Source organism: Spodoptera frugiperda, chromosome 14 (genome assembly GCF_023101765.2).
Source record: "Spodoptera frugiperda isolate SF20-4 chromosome 14, AGI-APGP_CSIRO_Sfru_2.0, whole genome shotgun sequence".
Taxonomy (NCBI): Eukaryota; Metazoa; Arthropoda; class Insecta; order Lepidoptera; family Noctuidae; genus Spodoptera; species Spodoptera frugiperda.
In genome coordinates, this window is record NC_064225.1 from 206213 (window position 1) to 222822 (window position 16610).

The 16610-nt window shown below is 36.4% G+C and overlaps 1 protein-coding gene across 1 annotated transcript; it reads left to right on the forward strand.

Moving 5' to 3' along the window:
- The first annotated feature begins 1271 nt into the window (after positions 1-1271).
- On the forward strand, positions 1272-12680 carry LOC118279347 (hydroxylysine kinase). The gene is made up of 7 exons (XM_035599015.2): positions 1272-1439; positions 4264-4551; positions 6209-6408; positions 7569-7688; positions 10013-10128; positions 11682-11871; positions 12120-12680. Exons 2-7 carry the CDS (start codon positions 4269-4271, stop codon positions 12321-12323), a joined length of 1113 nt encoding a protein of 370 aa, XP_035454908.2. The 5' UTR covers positions 1272-1439; positions 4264-4268; the 3' UTR covers positions 12324-12680.
- Positions 12681-16610: the final 3930 nt, after the last annotated feature.

Genomic DNA, 16610 nt, shown 5'->3' on the forward strand with positions numbered 1-16610 from the left:
ATTACCTTGTTCTTTACAGTAGTTTCTTCTGTCACATCAATGGATCAAAAACTACGCGAGCAATGTGAACATTTATTTCATTATTTTTCAGGCAGTATAACATAAGTGTATAGGCTGAATTATTATTCTGATAATTTTCGACACCTATTCAATAAAAAATATCTTCTAAATATCCTCGCAAGTAAACCCACAGCTACAAACTTAGTATCTAATAGAGTAAGTAAGTACATTACTCCAGTAATCTGTCAAACACACAGTCACGAACGGAGGCAGATAGCGACCGAGCACCCACTACGTGTGCGTAAGGAGATTGGCTTAGAATTCACGAGTATTACGAGTAGATGCTATTGACTATTATGAAAGGTAAACTAAATGTGTCGACTCAGTTTTTCCAGATGATATTATATCACTCAAAAGTAAGGTATTTTGATATTTACTTTGTTCTTAAATTCTTTGTAAATATATTGTATACATAGTTTATACACGTAGTGTAAGTAAGTGTGTTCACGTAGGCATGTTTTATTTTATCAATGACTGAAAAACAGATTGTTGTATTAGTCTCAATGAATTTGTATGTCATACCGACAACATGAGGAACAAGCATGACATAAAACGTAGATTATTTTAATAATAAGAACATTTTCACTGTTATCCTGATTGCTTTTAAAAAGCGAAGACGAGAAATATCACCACATGCAGGAATGTCCTTTTAACCTTTTTCCAGAATCCCCGAAATAAGGTCAAACTAACTCAATTTTGTTTCTTAATTTTTGAAAGACTGTTGCATGACTTTTTTTGACTGCATGGTTAGCGCGGTGGCTAGGCAACAGACTACCGCGCAATGTGTAGTGGGTTCGATTTCCGCATGGAGCAACTCTTTGTGTGATCTTCAAATTGTTTTTTTTTTCGAGTCTGAGTGTGATGTGTATGTGAACTAGTATGTTTGTATACACACCCACGACACAGGAGGATATCCTAATGCGGGGCAAGTTTCAACGAAACATTGTTCGACCAAACAAGGGGTGTACCCATTACCCGCCCACTAAATATGTTGCCATGGTTACGCCATACACAAACTAAACAATATTAACAACACACATACAAACTGTTTCTACAGTATCTAATATAAATACTTTAACTAAACACAATTTCACTCCAATATTTGTTCACAGATTTTAAATGCTGAGTAAAATAAACAAAGCAATTGCAATAGCGATATTAATAGACATTGTGACACGGAATAGACACTGTCTTTATCAGTAGCACTGGTACATAGTCCTTACATCTCCAACTCAGTACTCAGTAGAACTCAGTGGTTAACCGTGATCGTTACTGATCAGTCGACGAAGTTGTTTTACACTGGTGTTGTATTTTTTTGAGAAAAATACATATTTTTTTTTGTCTCGGATTTATTTTCTTCTTGTATTTAAATTAATTCGGTGAGTCTTTATTTTTAATTTTCTTTTGTGATATTTTATTTTTTTCTGCAAGATTTTTTTAATGACATTTTTTTTTCAACAATTCTGTGTTAGTTAAGCAAAAGTAAATTAGGTATTTATTTATTTACTATGTAAGTATACAATGGTTTGCAGTGACAATTAAACAAAATAGTTATTCTAATATCTTCGTTATGTAATACCATTATAAACTGGTTACAGAATATTTCAGAAAATACTTCAGTCATTATTTTAACTTACCATTCATTTTCAAATACATGCTTTAAATTTAAAACCCACTTATGTTTAAGTATCCTAGTTTATAGGAAAATTCAAACGTATTGTGTAGAAAATAAGAATTATTTTAGAAGGTATGTATTTGTGCAAAAAATCTATAACTACATTAATTTTTTGAATTTCGAAATCTTTTTAAATCAAAATAGTAGCCATTTAGACGAAAACTAGACTTTTTTGTATAAAAACGCATAAAAATAACAGAAAATCTCTATTTTACTAACTACACAATAAAATAAAACAATAGCACTTATAATTGAATAACCATTAAGCTACTAAATCACCATAATTGACAGTAATATAATCACAAATCACCATAAATATTGTTTAAAGAAAATATCGAGGTACCGGCTATCATGTGATAATAGTTGGGGCACGCGGCCGCGCGCGGCGCCACTGTCGCGGAGTATTTTTAGTTAAGTCAATATAGTGCGTTTATTGTTTGCTAACTACAGTCTACAGTTACACTGATATTATATATTACTGATAAAGGATAGCTACTTTATTTTATGTAGGAGAAATTTTGGGCGACATGTTATTTTGTAATAGAACGAAAAACCCATAAATCTTAAGAAGTACGAACTACGACTATAAAGATATATTATTGTGACTGATATATGAAATTTTTTAGTTAAATTAATGAAGCAAACCAATAGATCCTTATTATGGTATAAGCCGGTAAACGAGCAGTCGTATCACCTGATGGTGAGCAATCATTCCAACACCCGAAAAACCAGAGGCGTTACAAGTGCATTGCCGGCTTTTTGGGAGTTAGGAATTTAAGGGTTATTGGGGAATCGGGGATTGGGAAGATTGGGGAGGGTAGCAATAGGGCCTTCGGTAACCTCACTTCCACAATGAAACACAACGCAAGTTGTTTCACATCGGTTTTCGGTGAGGCCGTTGGTATCAATCCGGTCGAACCGGCCCATTCGTGCTGAAACATGGCTCTCCAGCACTTAAAAATAATGTTAATTTATTAGTTTACTTTTCATAACTATTGTATTTATTTAGCATCATAATCTTTTATGAATGTTATTGTTAGACAAGTTTATTTTTAAAACAATGTTAAGTAACTAATGCTTATTTTTAACTTAATCTGCTGCACTACATATTTATATTGACTAGGAGCAATGTGTTCCAATAAATATGAAAAGTGGGTGTACACTGTATAATGGCATTAAGTACCGTAATGTGCATGTGCACCTCTGCCTACCCCTTCGGGGATAAAAAGCGTGATGTTGTGAGTGTGTGTGTGTGAGCCCCGGAGTGACTTGAAACCAGTCGAGTTATCTTGTCAAACAGTTAATTATTGAGTATATAATATATAGTCCTCCTTACCGATTTCGATAACGGCGACCTTACATAAGCTATTTCCTGTCCTGAGGTCTGACTATAACTGACAGTATTTTTCATAATACAATGACACAATTTCTTGAAAATTCGTTTGTACATAATACTGTCACATGTATTGTTTCCCCGTCATGCGTGCAAGATGCGTATGCGCACGTCTAGTCGGTGCCGCCTCGCTATTGGCAGGGGTTAACAACATGTTTCTAGGTTGAGTGCGGGACGACACATTGTCTTATGTCTTAGTGAATTGTATTGAGATGAAGATGTGCATAGATGTTGCTATATAACTTACTGGGTAAATAGATATATTAACATGTATGTAATAGCTTAGGCCCGCGGCTGCGCTCGCGTAGAGAAAGAAGTATTAATGTAAAGCACAAAAAATATCTCTATATATAAAAATCAATTGCTGTTCGTTAGTGTCGCTAAAACTCGAGAACGGCTGGACTGATTTGGCAAATTTTGGCCGTAAATTGTTTGTGGATGTCCAGGGCGGGTATAAAAGATGAGAAAAACAGGTTTGAGGCGGTATGAAGTTTGCCGGGTCAGCTAGTTATAATTAAAAGCTTATCCATTTCTAAATAGAGATCAAAATCGATACAGTAGTTTAGACGAAACATGTGTCCTCACTTACAAACTGTAGATACACACACAAGTACATTAGCAACGAGCAAAGAGAACGGTTGATGATTAGTGATGATACAGATACGAACGACTCGCCATAATAAACGGATGTTGCCGAATTCGTACAATTGATCCCCCTCTACATATATAAATGGGTCTGTCAGTCCTTTTGTGGAGTGGAAATGTACTTAGTGATGTATCACTGGATGAACACCTGGTGAGGTACTTATACTTACATACGTGATACGGGTTTAATATTACGTACTATGGAGTCTGGATTAGGATTACCAATGTATAAGAAATTATTTTCAAACTTATTATATACATACATTGGTATTTTTTTAGATTTTCAAATTGAGGAATGTGTGAGATATTTGTTAACTGACTGAAGCCAAATACAAAGTCTAATCATTAATTTCAATTAAACCACAAATAGGTTATTTAGACATGTCAACAATTAATAGTCTGTCAGTCTGTCTGTCTGATAAACCGTTGCTCAGCACAGCATTTATTAATTAAATATACTCTCTAAATCCAATCATCTCCAAATCCCCAGAAACAATGGCAAGCTCAACCCTAGAACCAGGCCAGGTGATCAGGCCAATCATCGACCACGAAGGAGTGAAGGCCCTGGCGGAGCGGCTGTACGGCATCTCGGTCCTGGAGCTGAAGGAGCTGAACGGCTACGACGACAAGAACTACAAGATCACCGAGGATCCCAACGTGAAGAACCCGCTGATCACCACGCACAGTGAACATGGATACGTGCTGAAGATCATGAACTCGATGGACACACAGAACCCTTCTGTTGTTGAAGCTCAGAATGAGATTATGAATTTCTTGGGTGAGTACTTTTTGTATTTTTAAGAAAGGTCTTAATTGTGTAATATACACAAGATAAGAAGAGTTAACAGGAGATAAGAATAGCCTGTTAATACCTTATAGTGATTCTCGGAGGTCTCTTTCTCTTTTAACGTGGGGTCAGTGTCAAGTTATAAATGATGTTAGCCTCAGAATGACTCTGATGACCTAAGCAATTATAAGTAGCTCCTAATAATGCTTTTAATTATTTGTCCTCATAATAAAATTTCTTATAATATCTTTCTCACAATAAGGACCAAAATAAAAGTACCTTTAACCGACGAGCATGCATGAAAAGACTGATGACTGTTGATGAAGCGAAAGAAGTGTGTAACCCAGCAAACATTTTTGTCATATAATCAAACATTTATATAACTTTGAGTCGTATTAAAGTTATTTTACAGTAGTTTTTATAACTCTTCGTCGTGTACTGGTACCTTATCTGACCGAATAGTCATATACATTTTTGGTCGTATTATAATGTCATATAGACGTTATTACGACTTTTTTATACAATCATCGTATAATAGTGTCTACGACGACATCTTTATAACTTACATACACAACTGTTTCGTCGTGTAAACGTTTTCGTAGTATAAACGTCGTAATACTGACAATTTTGTCATATAATTACCTTTTACACGACTGCTATACGGACAATTGTTGTTTAAACGTAGTATTAGTAACCATCACATATAAGTCGAATATTAGTCTTAAGAACGACCTCTACACGTCCTAAAGTATCACAAACATGATAATACGACTGCTATATAATTAATAGTCATGTTAAAAGTTTATAATCACCTTGTATACCACTTCCACCATTTTTAAATCAAATTTATAATATTTATTTACAATGAATTCGCAGCTTATTGGTCGGGAAGTTATATAGTTGTCATATAACGCAGTCACATAGTAAATTATTCATAAAAATATGTGATAACATTAAAATTTTGAAGGCGCATTAAAATTTTGTTAAAAACTAACCTCACATTAATCAGTAAACTTGATTGCCCAATGGTTTACAACTGATGGAATGGTTTTATCACCTCAAATAACAAGAAAAAAAAACAAAATAAATACCGCTGTCAAAAACACTACTCCATTAAAATAATATTTTATAATATTCGTTCTTAATATAATCTTTAATCGACCATTACATACCGATTACATCATATAAAAATCATATTTGTGACATTAAGTCGAATACACGTCGCACCAGCTACCACTACACGACATGTAGTCAAATCGCCGACGCGTATATGACTACTATGCGACTAATTAGGTGTTTTATATGACTGTTATACGAAACTCTTAGCGCCTTAAGTTATATAAAATGGGCCCAAATGCCGTCGAGTAAACGTCCTTATGACGTTTATACGACTAGACTAAATAACATTAAGTTGTTACCAAAACGTCTACTCGACGTCTTAAATGTTTGTTGGGAAGAATCGTAGCAATTGGCGTTCCATTGTCTCTGCTTACCTCCATGAGACACAGGCGTGAGGTTATGTACGTAATACAATATCTGAAAGTATGATTGTGACAGTGGGCTAAGTAGTATACAAGGATTACATGGCTCGATGGTGTCCAGTTTTTGCCATGAATGGGTGTACAAAATAACCCTTCCTTTCCACCAGGTACCCGCTCCATCACCTGCCCGAAGCCGATCCGCAACGTGTACGGGCACCTGCACTCTATTGAGAGCATCGGCGGCAAGCAGCACGCGGTGCGGCTGCTGCAGTACGTGCCCGGCGAGCTGCTGCAGGGTGTGCCCAAGTCGCAGCAGCTGTACTACCAGGTCGGCGAGTTCGTCGCCAACCTGGATAACAAGCTCGAGGTGAGGGGAATCTGTCGTTTAGTTTGGAATGTGAGAGAGTGTGAAAAGATGGCAATTGGGATTTTTTTGATTGTTTGAGGGTTATGTTTGGGCATGCCGAATACTAGTCACTAGTCATAAGTGCAATCTAGAGTTGCTTTAATATACTAGATAAACTGAATGCTAGAATTTACAATATACCTACGTATTATCAAGCATTAATGGCTTGTATTTCTACCAATAAAAATAGCTCTGTTACACGTCAGTAATGTCAAAACTAAGCCAGATGAGGCAGATTTTTCCTAACTAACTATTTTGAGAAGAAAAACCGAAGCAATCTCAGAGATCACAGTCCTTTAAGAAAGAGTAGTCTAAAGAGATAGTTAGCAAGGTTGGGCAACCAGTTGCCGCGCAATGTGTAGCGGATTCGATTTCTGCATGGAGCAACTCTTTGTGTGATCCATAAATGGTTGTTCCGTGAACTTATATGTTTGTAAACGCACCCACGATACAGGAGAAAATCCTAGTACGAAACAAAAAGCATGCAATATATGTAACAAATAGATTTCGCTACACAATACCACCTACAGCTAGCTGGTCAGTTCAAGGTCCCATCAGTCTGTATTGTCCTCTAGTTAAACTCATTGTAGTCGTATACAACAAGCATTATACTGAACATCCAGCCGACATGTGAACGAGGATGGATGCGGCATGTAACCTTACATGACATTGGGATGTTTCGGCGATTAATTACCTACTGACTGACATAACGTAATGTGCCGTTATATAACGCTGTGAAGAATGGATGTGGTATCTCTGTATCTTTCTTGTGATGATTTTAATGTGATGGAATGAGAGTTGATTATAAATCAATGTTAGAAGATGAAAAGCGATTTTGAAAATAGAGGTAGTTTCGTACTAAACACCTATTATTTTTAGCCGATATTTGAAAAAAGGGATTTAATATGATACGGTTTTTAGAAAAGTATTTGTTACATGCAGAAACAGGTGGTTTTTTAAACGTATTTTAAAGACAAGAAGTGACCAAGAGAGAAGTGTCCAGGCAATAGAATGATCTCTATTCCAAGAGTCTCACCACATGGCTGGCGTAAAATAGGCGAGAATAGCCTGCATACTGTTAAAAATCTCTTAATAATAATGTGATTGGTGTTCCGTTGCAGAACTTCAACCACTCGGGGCTGGTGGCCCGCGAGCACATGTGGATGCTGACCAAGGTGCCGGAGCTGGAGAAGTTCAAGTACGTCATCAAGGACGCCGAGAAACTCGAACTTGCTGAGGAGGTGAGGATACATCTTCATATTATTTTACTAGCTACTTCCGCGCGGTTTCACCCGCTCTGCTTGGCTCCTATTAGTCATAGCGTGATGTTTTATAGCCTATAGCCTTCCTCGATAAATGCACTATTCAACACAAAAAGAATTATTCAAATCGGACCAGTAGTTCTGGAGATTAGCGCGTTCAAACAAACAAACAATCAAACAAACTCTTCAGCTTTATAATATTAGTATAGTATAGATTTATTTTCAGCCATAGTCTCCCTATTCTCTTTCCACTCCTCGATTTGTAGAGCTTTCTGTGGCCAATACTTTTCATCATCAGATAGTATGAAAGTAACTTTAAAATGTTGACCAATTTTTGATCGACTTTTTTGTCTGGATATTGCTTGAATAGTAAAAGTTTTGATGAAAGTGAACTATATCATCGCAACTGGACATTGGTGTCATGAAAATTATTTTTGTTCCACATAGTGATGGAAATAATATCGGGAAAACTCTTTTTGTTTTTTGTTCCACATAGAAGTATTTGAATTTATGACTTTTTCTGCAAAAGATTGTACCCTTTTGATAAAATTGAGAACGAAACGAGAGGGCGTTCAGCCTTCTCGAATGAACCAACCAATCAGAACACCGAACGCGCTTTAGTTTCGAACTCTTTAAACGTAAAACAAACTCGTACTAAGTCCTCTATACTATATGTAAACAAGTAATTGAAGAGTAGTTAGAATCACGCTCACAAATAATTTCATTTAGAACATCATTATTTAATCAATTTAAACACGCACGTGTTCCCATCAAAGAACCTTGGAAGACCAACTACCAAAAAACAAAAGAGAGTCATCCCAGTGTCCCATTTCCTTTCATACCATACATTCATAAACATCTATTCATACACGCAAGTACTTGACTGATCTTTTTGAAGGTTTTATGTAAAGAGGTCAATTGGTATATATTACCATAACCGATGTCACATGTGTATGTGTGCGTGTGAGTGTGTGTCAAGTTTGAAGTTAATCACCGTGTTCAGTGCAGTTTATAGCTGTATTTACGTAATTAGTGGCTATTGGAAGATTGTGGATTGTGTTATAGTTAGCACATTGATTATTAGATAGTAATTGTATGCGTATGTTTATTATATAGAGCATCATCTACTTTTATCCTTGTAGGCTTCTTCACTCTTTCGATTCCTTTATAACATAATATTTTTAAATAGAGTAAATGAGCTTGGATTGCTTATCATCAGGTGATCGATGATAAGCAATCCAGCTAAGGCCATGGACACCCGAAACACCAGAGGCGTTACAAGTGTGTTGCCGCCTTTTTGACAGTAAGGAATTTACGGGTTGTCGGGAAATACATCCAAAGGGGGAAATAAGGCTCCTTCACACTACGAAACACAATGCAAGCGGTGTTTCACGTCGGTTTTCTGTGAGCCCGTGGTAATACTCCGATCGAGCCGGCACATTCATACCGAAGCCTGGCTCTCGCACACTTAATATTTATCCATGCGAATCTAAATTTGGAATAAGCACATAGCTTCAATGTACGGTCAAACTGACGTACTATTTCATATTAAACGTTGCAAGAGAGCCTGTACGTGGTTAAAGAAGGTTCAGAAGCTTGACTTTGTTTTATCCACAACGAAGATATAGGCGGTCGAAATTGGCCTGAATGGCTTCGAGAAAAGGATGGTACGGCCGTGCCGCTTTTTTCGCTCGACTGTTTTTTACCAGCCATTAGTATAAGCACGTTTATATTTATCAGTCCACATGTATTGTTTAGTCCTGTAGTATGTGTATCATGTCCGCCTGTTATTGATAAGTGCCCATTGAATAACAAGTGCAGGGATCATTCACCTGACTTGTTCTGATATCAGACTGTCTACGTATAATACCTATAATATGTGTTTAGTTATTATATCCCTGAGTGTTGTAAAGTGCTTACCATTGAGCTTATTCATTGTTATTTATAAAAAACGTCGCCCCACACTAGAAATTTCTCCATTACTCCATTGTCGTAGGTGCGTTTACAAATTTACAATTTCACATACATATGACCCGGAACAACAATTTGTGGATTACAAAAAGGTTGCTCCGTGCGGGAATGAACCCGCAACACGTTGTACGGCAGCCACTAATCTAACCACCGCACCAATCAAGCAGTATTGATCGTATTTGCCAACGCCTTTAGACCCATATGTGTAGCTAGAGTATATTGACCCTAATGTTGAAATGAATGGTTATTTCCAAACTTTCAGGCCTACGTCTAAACTCATTCAAGTTCTATGCAGAACTTTGGTGATGCTAACTATAATGGTATTGTTACAGGTAATCGAAGAGTTCAAGTACGCCGTGGTGCCTCGACTGGACGAGCTGGAGAAGGGCGTCATCCACGGAGACGTGAACGAGATGAACGTACTCGTCGGCCTCAAGGAGGGAGGCAGGTTGGTACATTCAATGTTACAAAAACACATAAATTGCTAAACACAGCAGTGGACGTCTCTCGGCTGATGATGATGATGACATAAATTGAAAATAAAGGTACGCATCGGACGTTACGCATCATCAGCAATGCCTACATATGATCCATACTGATGATGATACGGAATGCGTACGATGCAGGCATGTGGACGCTTACCTTAAACGTGTCACATGCATCGTCACACCTTTTATCCTCGAAACGGTAGGCAAAAGTGTTTGGAATTTAAGTATTACTTCCTTTTCACCATTGGGGATTGGGAAGTCCCATGTAATAGAGGTGAGCCCATTCCCATAGACTGGGCCTCCGGTAATTCCTTACTCTGTGCTACTACTGAGAAATTTTTCGAAAACCCAATACAAGCGTTGCCTGCCCCGTGAGTCGAACCTGAGACCTTCTGCACGGCAGTCGCACTTGCAACAACTCGTTCACCGACGCATTCGAAGAAGTCACAGAAGACATACTTTTGTTTGAAATATTTGTGATGCATGAAGCTAATCACTATTCAGTCATGTCATCCATGTTTGTCCATTATGAAATCTCTTTGATTGGGCTGTAGATAAAACTCTGCAGAGTTCTTATGGTTAGGAAATCGCAAAGGTGGTCACTAGGTAACAATTTCAGCTATTTTTACTTTGGCATAGTAACTCTGTCTTAGCATTAATTGCTCGTTAAATATTTGTTCCACAATGTGGAACTACTTCAATTCTTACAATTATTAAGTTTGTCTTACGTAAGGTTTCATAACGTGTCCTATCAGTTTGTTGGTTTGTTTATTTTCCACGATATTGCGAAGACACCTCAAATAATAAGTACTACTGAACATCTCGTAGTATCTTATCATGAAGCTGAAATGATGAAACCATTAAGATAGCGAGATACTGATTCTTTATTTGTTTAGAAAATACTTAAAAGAATCAAACAGTTTACATAATAAAATTACTCAATTTAATATTTGCTTTTTTTAAATCACACGGAAAGTTTTACCGTAAATTTGTTTTGTACCCGACCGATAGATGGCGTTGTTAACAAGTTTTCATTCAAATACTTTGTCGTCAATTTAGGCCCCTGAAACCATCAGTATTGAGGGTTTGCACTCAAATTCTTAATGGGATACTGTTGAGGTGAGCCAGAATAGTAAGTTTAAACAAAATTCAACCTTATTTCGCTTTTAAAAGTGAATAATTTGGCTTGCTTCAAATTGGGTAAGGGTATTATTTGGTACAGGGGTCTATTTGTGGCAGATTAACGCAGTTTCAAACAGATGTAACGCATGAACAGTAAACAAACCAATAACCTGTGTGTTTCTTTTACTTCTCAATTGCTCTTAGACTTTATCTTTGGTGCAATCCACTGCTCAGAAAATAAAATCGTGGTTCCAATTTACGAAAATTGTCCCACATGTGTGTATCTGGTATTAACATTGGGCACAATTCCTGACTTCATCTTTGTACTGAGAATCTTCGAGGCATTAAACGCTGTAGCGTTAATCTAATCTAACATTATTCTTCTTCACAGCAAATCCGACTACCGTGTGACTGGTATCATCGACTTCGGCGACATCCAGTACTCGTACTACGTGTTCGAGCTGGCCATCACAATGACATACATGATGCTGGTCGCCGGAGACCCTCGAGTCGGAGGCTACGTCCTCGCCGGCTACACGGTCAACAGGCGTCTGCCTGACGACGAGTACAGGCTGCTTAAGGTACGATATAAGTTAGTTAGTTAGGTGATTTCAATAATAAAGATATAATATTGACAAAAGCTTCACATAAAATGTACATTCTAATATTTGTAGTACTTTTTGTTGAATGTAGATGGCAGCACTAGTAGTGTGTAATAGTGTAGTTTTTAAATAATAGATGTCACTGTTACACACTTATCTTTCACTTACAACTTTGCTACTCGCCGACAGATGGCGTTGGTTATTCACAAATTACATTTTCTTTACAGACGTTGATCTCGTCCCGATTAATCCAGAGTTTGATTTTGGGGGCGTACACCATTGAACAGGACCCTAACAACACTTATGTTACATCGACTGAGAGGGCGAACGGTTGGGACCTGCTGAAGAAGATTCGCAAGTCGAAGCCTACAGAGGAACTAGACCCTACTGACTGGAAGGAAATCGCCAACGAGTATTTGACCAGGAGCTAATTCACTCAGTAGAAACACTTACTTTTGTACAAATTATTTTAAAAGTATTTGTAATTGTATCATTCATTCGTTGATTAGTTCTTTGAAGATATATTTATGATATTACAAGGCCTAGGAGCCGATCAATTTTAAATATAATGCTTAATAATTCAGATCAATGCAATATAGTATTACAAATTATAAGATCAATAATTACTTTAAGTATTTAATCAAATTAGACCTTAAAGTTAGCGTATTAATGTTCGTTTTTCAATGTTGTCGTAGTTTTTCGTTTACCTACTATGTTTTTATAGATGGTTTAATACTTTAATGTTAAGAGAAGTAGTATTAAATAAAGACTGTTTATTAAACACAATACACACGTTTGTTTCATTAACTCTTTGACTACTAATTGTTATCTCCTTTAGTGTTGTGTAATAATATATAAAAATACTTACTATAACTAACAACATAAATTAGAAATAACTAGCTTCGCTCGCAGTGAGAAAGGAAAAGTTTATTCGTCGCGCAGCCCAACAACTTCGCCACGTCTGCGTACGCTGTTCGTGATGAAAGTCTCTCTGTGTCTGTGACTCAAAAGTAGTACCATTTCTTCTCCAAATATGTACGTGAATATCCCGATTTATAGTTTATTCAGTGTTTCAGATAGTTATAATAATTGATAATGTCTATTTTATCATCATCATATATCAGTCAAAATATGTCTACAGTGAACATAGGCGTCACCCAATGACTTTCACTTGTGTGTGTGTCTGTAGCTTCTGGGTAGTTAGACGACCTAAATGTAGGTTACAGGGAACTGCTGGATACAGGCTGCTTCAACCAGCCCATTTTAAATCATATAGATGCCTAATTTATAGGTAGTACCTATCTAATGCCCATAATAAATCAATACACAACAAACTATGAAGGAATGACGATCATTTTAAAGTAACGACTCCCTCCAGTAATAAAGTTTACAATAAAAATCAAATGTTCAATAAAATAAACTTTACATTTGAAATTGTAATCTTGATTATCGCAGTTGCCTACAAACTGACAAACTACTTCAATCGAATTTCAACTCAATACAAGGTGATAAAGTAGAAAATCAATTGAAGTTATTTGATAGAATATCAGTACTTAGGATAAAAGTGTCGTTTAGTTCAGCATTTTTCCGTCAGTAGCTAAAGTTGTCCTATCTGTATGTTCTCATCGGTCGCTTATATCCACATCATGTCTACTTCGTATAATAAACAAATAAAATACCAATTTATTACTTCGGCTCCAGCTAAGGGAATTAGATAGCATCTAGAAAACCGACGACTAAGTTAAACTTTTTGTTGTAAATAGTTCTGCTACTCGATGATAGATGGCGCTTATTAGAATGAAACATGAACGTGGTGTGTTTTCCAGTCGCTCATTGATAAATTTTATAAATCTAAAGAAATATACAATATTTTATTTATGAAATAATCATGTCCTTCTAATTTAATTAGTAAAATGTTGATGATTAGATTTGTGTGTGTCAATGTTTAAATTATCAAATTACTCAATGTAAGTTTCTATAGTTTGATCTAAATACGTATGTAGCTGCGGACTACCTAGCGGGTTACCGGAGCTCTGGCTCAAAAGCAGGAGAAGAACGGGATGGTTTTGTCAGTAAGAGTCTGCGTCTCCCTCTCGCCTCACCCATGGAAGAAGTCATTAGATGATAAAATTTTCTGTTAGTCCATATTGTGTTTCAGTAAAGTATGGAATTTTGCTATCACAAGAATAAAATTGTTAAAATTGCCCTTTTATAAAGACAATAAATCACATCGTCATGTGTACACGAACATGTAATGTGGCATCATTAAAATCATTAAAATTGTCTTCCATTTTGAGGAACCACTCCATAACAACCTGCCCGTAGTTTGACAAGTTTTCGACATTTATGAAACAATTTCAAATATGTATTAAGAAAACTAGCTTCTGCCCGCAATTTCGTTCGTGTATTTAGTGTTTAGTTGTAGTTAAACATAGGTATTAGGTATACCCTATAATAATATACTATTACTCAGATTCATAAGCTATAAATCAAAAATAGTTTGGTTATAAAACGTCCATTAGTTCCGGAGATTAGCGTTTGTAGGTATACAATACACATAAACACAAACATTTCTAATTCTTCTCTTTTCTAATTTTTAATAAATTAATTAAAAATCACTATTTATTCAGTACAATAATAGAGAAAAGCTTTACTATGTTTCGAGTCACTGAGGGACTCTTCATCATGATCATGGCGTGATCATGGCGCTTGCAACAGTGCCGAAATATCGGAAACTCATAGACATAAATAAACATGGTAAATATCCCGTCTCAACTTCTAATGATGCAAACTTATTTAATTCAAATGATGCACTCTATTACTATCACCCTATTTTTTTATTTTATTTTCAAAAACATAATTGTGTACTTACAAACACACTTTTCCACTGTTTAATTATAATTATACATATACAGGTAGATGTAAAAACCGCAACTGGAATCACTAATTACAATCAATTAAAGGGTAAAAAACACGTCAGTTTTTACTGTTGCAACTCTGATTGAGTTTTTATAATGTCCCTGTTAAATTATGCAAGCGGCGCGGTCTCTTGCAGCGTCTTCGTGTAAGCTACGAGTCGGTCGAGTGAAAAAAGCTAATTAAATTGAATGTAATTATTTATTTCATTAACGTATTGTCTTTATACGGGCGTGGCCTTATGTGGTGGGTGATATGTCGGGGATGGGTGGCAGGGCTCGCTCGCGCACATCAGTTACTTTCTAGGCTAGGAAAAGAGTTTTCTACGTGATTAGATTTTTATATTTCATTAACTTTTTTGTATTTCATACTTTTTGCAAGTCTTACTATATACTTTATGCTCTTAAAACATTTCGTAGATTGTATAATCCTTAGATATGTATTTTTTTTGAGGGGTTAAATCATCCAATAATTTCTCTCCGAATCAGCCCTACTGGGCTCCATCTGTGGTGGTCTGATGGCTCTTTGAGGCGCGTGCCGCGACGAGCCGTATGCACGGGTCTGATTTAGTTCAGGCGGCGAGCGTACTTAAAATTATAACTTACTAAAAATTGTTTTTCTTTCATGGATAAAACTCGTCATATTAGAAACCATGGATGTATGGATTCCCTGGTTTATTTAGCCAAACTGTCCTTTTCCAAATTCATACGAATTTCTTTCCTCCTTTTTCTTTCTTATGTACAATTTCTTAATAAGAAATTAACACAGAGCTATTGCATACTGATTACTCTCCATAAACATCATCAAGTCTTCTATAAAACTCTAATTATTCACAAAATAGGTCATCATACAAAAATTCGCTCTGTGATGACCTAACAAGTCACACACAGACATGCAGCTCAGAATAACATCAGAGGTCGTGATCCACACAGGCTGTTCAAAGCGAGCCTCATCACACGCTGATGTAATTAATCATTTACCATCAAACGGATTGCACACATGTATAATTACAAGCAATTATAGAGGTCGGCCATTAAGTAGAAATATATTAATATTAGCAACAGATACAATATCTACGTTACCTTTGCCATCTTGCCCGAGAGTTGCACTTTCTAATTTATTTTTGTTTCGTGGAATTCCCAAAAGATTCGTTTCTGGTTTTACAAGATTTGCAAATGTTATTTTTATTCATATCGATATGATGTTGCATAAAAATGCAATGATGTTGTTCTGGTTTTGATTGCTTTGTTTGTGTTTTTTTATGTAATTCTGTGAACTAGTTGTTGTTGAGTGCTTTTGAGGCTATATTTGTAGCCTTTATCAGTCCACTCTTTCTTTATTCATAGCCTTTTTTTTTGAGGGGAGAAATCATCCAATGACTTCTCTCGCCTTGGGCGAGGCGAGAGGGAGTGTCAGAATCTTACTGACTAAAAACCCCGTTCCTACTCCACCTTTTTGAGCCGGAGCCCCGGTATCCCGCTAGGTAGTCCGCAGCTTATTCATAGCCTATACCTATTACTACTAAGTCTTCATCAGTTGCGACATGGAGCGACTGCTAAATACAGCTCTTCACAACTCACAGAGAGCAACAGGACATTCACAGAATAACCTTCTGCTTTGTTTTTTAACAATACGAATATAGTGCACGCTGCTCATGATGAAGAGTCCCTCTGTGACTCAAACCTAGTAGAACATTTTTCCATTAATGTACGTGAGTAAACCGTATTTCTTTAGTTAATACTAACTTGAAACACTTCACTACGTAAAGCTATGTTTAGTTTCATATCTCTCGCGAAGCTTTT

Coding starts and splice junctions, on each gene's coding strand:
- LOC118279347 (XM_035599015.2), top strand. CDS start 4,269: ATGGCAAGCTCAACCCTAGAACCAGGCCAGGTGATCAGGCCAATCATC. Junction 10,129..11,681: donor GGCCTCAAGGAGGGAGGCAG/GTTGGTACATTC, acceptor TCTTCTTCACAG/CAAATCCGACTACCGTGTGA. Junction 11,872..12,119: donor ACGAGTACAGGCTGCTTAAG/GTACGATATAAG, acceptor TTTTCTTTACAG/ACGTTGATCTCGTCCCGATT.